Here is a 3,601-nt window from a genome sequence, read left to right on the forward strand (position 1 = left end):
TTTTATTAAATAATACTCCCTCCGTTCCTTTATATATAGTGTATTTATTTTTTTGATAAAATTTTAGAATGTAAGATGCATTTCTTTTAATTTTCCATAATTCCCTTGTTGGCCCTTTAAGAAAAGGAAGTATCTATTTTTTGATTGTATGTTTCTCTCCTTGTAGCAAAAGAAGGAAACTATTTGTTTGTCGATTGCATGTATCTCATACTTTTTCAACTAATTGATTCACATTCCACTAACTAACAAATTTTTCAAGGGTAATTTAGTCTTAACGTGTCTATAATTAGGTGTCTTGGTTACCGTGCTGAAAATAATACATCTTATATAAAAGAACGGAAAGGAATAGAGGGAGTAATTACATTTTTATGAGATTACATAAAATATCTAGGGGTTTAACGGCCTAATTATAATGAATTTTTAATAACAAACATACAATGTAGCTAACTCTTGCATTGTATAATTCACTTCTCTTCGTTAGGTGCTTCAATTTGATCTTCAAAATTTAAGCCTGCTTCGAAATCACAGTGATGAAAACATGAGATTATGGAAGAGAAATTTTGTTGCTTATTGTAACGTGTTTGAGGTTAGAAAATTTGCATTCTGCCTATAGCAACATTAGATGGTTAGAAGGATTGTGGTATCCCTGCCCACCAGAGTTTAACTCTTAGATTTGACGTTAGTGCTTGCATTTTTCTGAATTTATTTCAGGTCTTTCGGCGATGTGCTTTCAGTGCAAGAAGACGTTTCCATCGACAACGAAGATGTCAATGACGACTTCGTCAATCTTAAAATGATGTACCGGTTTCATAAAAATAGAGTATGCGTACGTGTGTTTATAGACGTGAGTGTACACTGACTTCGATTGTACTCGGAAAAAAGAAAAAAGCGTCGGCAATTGGCACGAAATGTTGAAACCCACTTGACGCGACGGCCTTCCTACGCGCGCCTTTCACTTTCCCCACACCCGACGAGGCGCAGAGCAATGGACGCGGGGGGCGGCGAGCAGCTGAGCCTGGCCGCGGTGCGCGACCAGCTGATCCGCGAGGAGGACTCCATCGTCTTCGCGCTCATCGAGCGGGCCAAACGCCCGCGCAACGCGCCGGCCTACTCGGCCGCCGCCGGCTGCGGCTCCGTCGCCGAGTTCTTCGTCCGGGAAGCCCAGGTCCTGCACGCCAAGGTCAGCCTAGTTCCTTCTTGACATCCCACCGAGGGTCCGGAGGCTGACACAATTGTTCGGACGAGGGTGGCCGGAAGTCGCGCGAATCTGTTCAGATTTGGCTATCATGTTACTGTAGCAAGTTCAGGACTTCAGGTTTTTGATCTGGCTGCTCTGCTCCATCCGCTTTGACCATATTGTAGTGCAGCCATGATGAGTTTGCATAGGCATGTGGAGTTCTGGCATGATGAATTTGCATAGCTAATTCATCACGATTACCTCATGTTCCAATGTACAAACAAAGAACCTGAAATCTGACCAGTTCGTATGAGCAGATAGCCAATTTGATTGATAATTGCTTTGTTGATGTTTTATGCGTCAGGGAAATGATTACTAAAAGAAGAAGATAGGGAAATATTTTAGGACTTGGTAGCGTAAGTTTGTATCCTATCCAGGACATCCTATCAAACATTCAAACTCCAACTGAACATGTAGCTAACTTATTGTCTGATGTACTACTAATTACCATTTTGAGCATCTGCATGCATTATCTAATTGCATCTGTACAATATCATAGGCTGGACACTATCAAAAGCCAGAAGATGTTCCATTCTTGTCTCAAGATCTTCCACCACCTGTCTTTCCTACCAAAGGTTACCCAAAGGTGAATACTGGGCTTTAATATTATATCAGGAACTGACGAATGATGACTAACTATTGCTGGGCTTCTGACTTATTTGTTTTCTTCGTAGGTTTTGCACCCTTTTGCTTCATCAGTCTGTGTGAATGATGCAATATGGAAGATGTATTTCAATGAATTGCTACCACTATTCACTGCGGATGGCGATGATGGCAACTATGCAGAAACAGTTGCATTAGATTTTGCATGTCTGCAGGTATATATTGTACGCAAACATTTCTTTTAAATGTTACATATAGTTGCTACTATCAGAATTATTGTTTTTAATTTATAGATATATCTGCAAAAAAAAACATTTTAGTTTACTGAAATACTTTGAGATCGGTGAAATGCGTTGATTATTTGCTTGCAGGCTCTCTCAAGAAGAATTCATTGTGGCAAGTATGTTGCTGAGGTGAAATTCAAAGACGCGCCTCAAGATTATAGCCCACCAATACGCGCTAAGGTTAATTTAGTTAACATCTTATACTCTGCTTCCCCAAATTATCTTCCACCTCTTATTAGACTTACTAGATTTTTGTCGCATTTTTCATAAAAATTGTTGGCTTATTTATATGTTCATGCACCTTGACATTTCAAGTTTGAACAATAACCACCAAGTGTGCTATGTATGATGCACCGTTGCATAGAAGCCTCTATTCCTATTTCATTGAAGTGCTTTCCAGGTTAAGCTCCAGCATGCATTAGCATTTGTGATAGCCTGATAGGAACTGCCAGTGTGAATCGAACCTTTAAGCTCCTTTGCCTTGCTGCTCAATGCAGGACAACAATGCTCTGATGAACTTACTAACATTCACGGCTGTTGAAGAAAAGGTCAAGAAGAGAGTAGAGAAGAAGGCAAGGATATTTGGACAGAATGTTACTCTGGAGGACAGTGTAGGCAAGCCACATGGTGATACCTGCGACAGTCACTGCAAAGTTGATCCAAAAGTGCTTTCTAAGCTATATGATATATGGGTAATGCCTTTAACGAAGGATGTTGAAGTTGAATATCTTCTTCGGCGTCTTAACTGATTCGCGAAATAATTTCAGATATGAATATATTGCATGCTTTTGAGCTTTCCATATATATGAAACTAATTAGAGAGGCTTTATTGAATGTGGCATTGAGAAATCCATCAAATTTGTTCAGATCCATGTGAAACAACTATGAGAAGTGATATAACTGCAATGTTAAGAACCCCTTATGGATGACAAGCATTCCGAATCTGTGCGAAATTCGACAATCCGGGATCATACGTCGGGCATAACTAGCACCTGACTAGCGCGATGGTTTTTGCACCGACTTGGAACGGACCGAAACCGACTTTGATGGTTTCAGACGTGTTCTGTGTCCTAAACCGACTTTGATGGTTTTGGACATGTTCTGTGTACGTGTGAAGTCTGGATGGTTGATCTTGACTTCTGAGGGCCCGTTGAATTCCCAGCAAAGCATTGGTTGGTAACCGAAGTGCCACAAATACAAAACGTCTCTCTTGACATTACCGTTTCTCTTTTCCTTTTTTAATGATCACTACCAAACTTCTCCCATCAAATTATTTCCCATTCAGTTGGCAAGAAAATGAACCACAGAGCCAGTATAAACCGAGCCTTGCGAAAATCTTGTTAGTTAACCAAATGCTTCAAATCAAAAACCGCGTGCTGTTTTTGTGCTACTTAGTGTCATTTCTGGACGTTGTTATAAGGATGTATGGATATCATTGTCACATTAACTTAGTTTTGTACAATTCTCCAAGTGGCAA

The 3,601-nt window shown here is 40.1% G+C and overlaps 1 protein-coding gene across 1 annotated transcript; it reads left to right on the forward strand.

Moving 5' to 3' along the window:
* Nucleotides 1-937: 937 nt before the first annotated feature.
* On the forward strand, nucleotides 938-2,958 carry LOC123401713 (chorismate mutase 2, cytosolic). Its single transcript, XM_045095568.1, has 5 exons — nucleotides 938-1,180; nucleotides 1,737-1,823; nucleotides 1,912-2,055; nucleotides 2,212-2,304; nucleotides 2,622-2,958. The coding sequence occupies exons 1-5, from the start codon at nucleotides 986-988 to the stop codon at nucleotides 2,871-2,873; spliced, it is 771 nt and encodes a 256-aa protein (XP_044951503.1). The 5' UTR covers nucleotides 938-985; the 3' UTR covers nucleotides 2,874-2,958.
* The last annotated feature ends 643 nt before the right edge of the window (nucleotides 2,959-3,601 follow it).

The sequence above is a fragment of the Hordeum vulgare genome, chromosome 6H (assembly GCF_904849725.1).
Source record: "Hordeum vulgare subsp. vulgare chromosome 6H, MorexV3_pseudomolecules_assembly, whole genome shotgun sequence".
Taxonomy (NCBI): domain Eukaryota; kingdom Viridiplantae; phylum Streptophyta; class Magnoliopsida; order Poales; family Poaceae; genus Hordeum; species Hordeum vulgare.

Bases quoted from the DNA above. Each gene is read 5' to 3' on its own strand.
- LOC123401713 (XM_045095568.1), top strand. From the start codon at position 986: ATGGACGCGGGGGGCGGCGAGCAGCTGAGCCTGGCCGCGGTGCGCGAC. The intron at 1,181-1,736 runs GTCAGCCTAGTT...ACAATATCATAG, and splicing joins CCCAGGTCCTGCACGCCAAG to GCTGGACACTATCAAAAGCC. The intron at 2,056-2,211 runs GTATATATTGTA...ATTTGCTTGCAG, and splicing joins TAGATTTTGCATGTCTGCAG to GCTCTCTCAAGAAGAATTCA.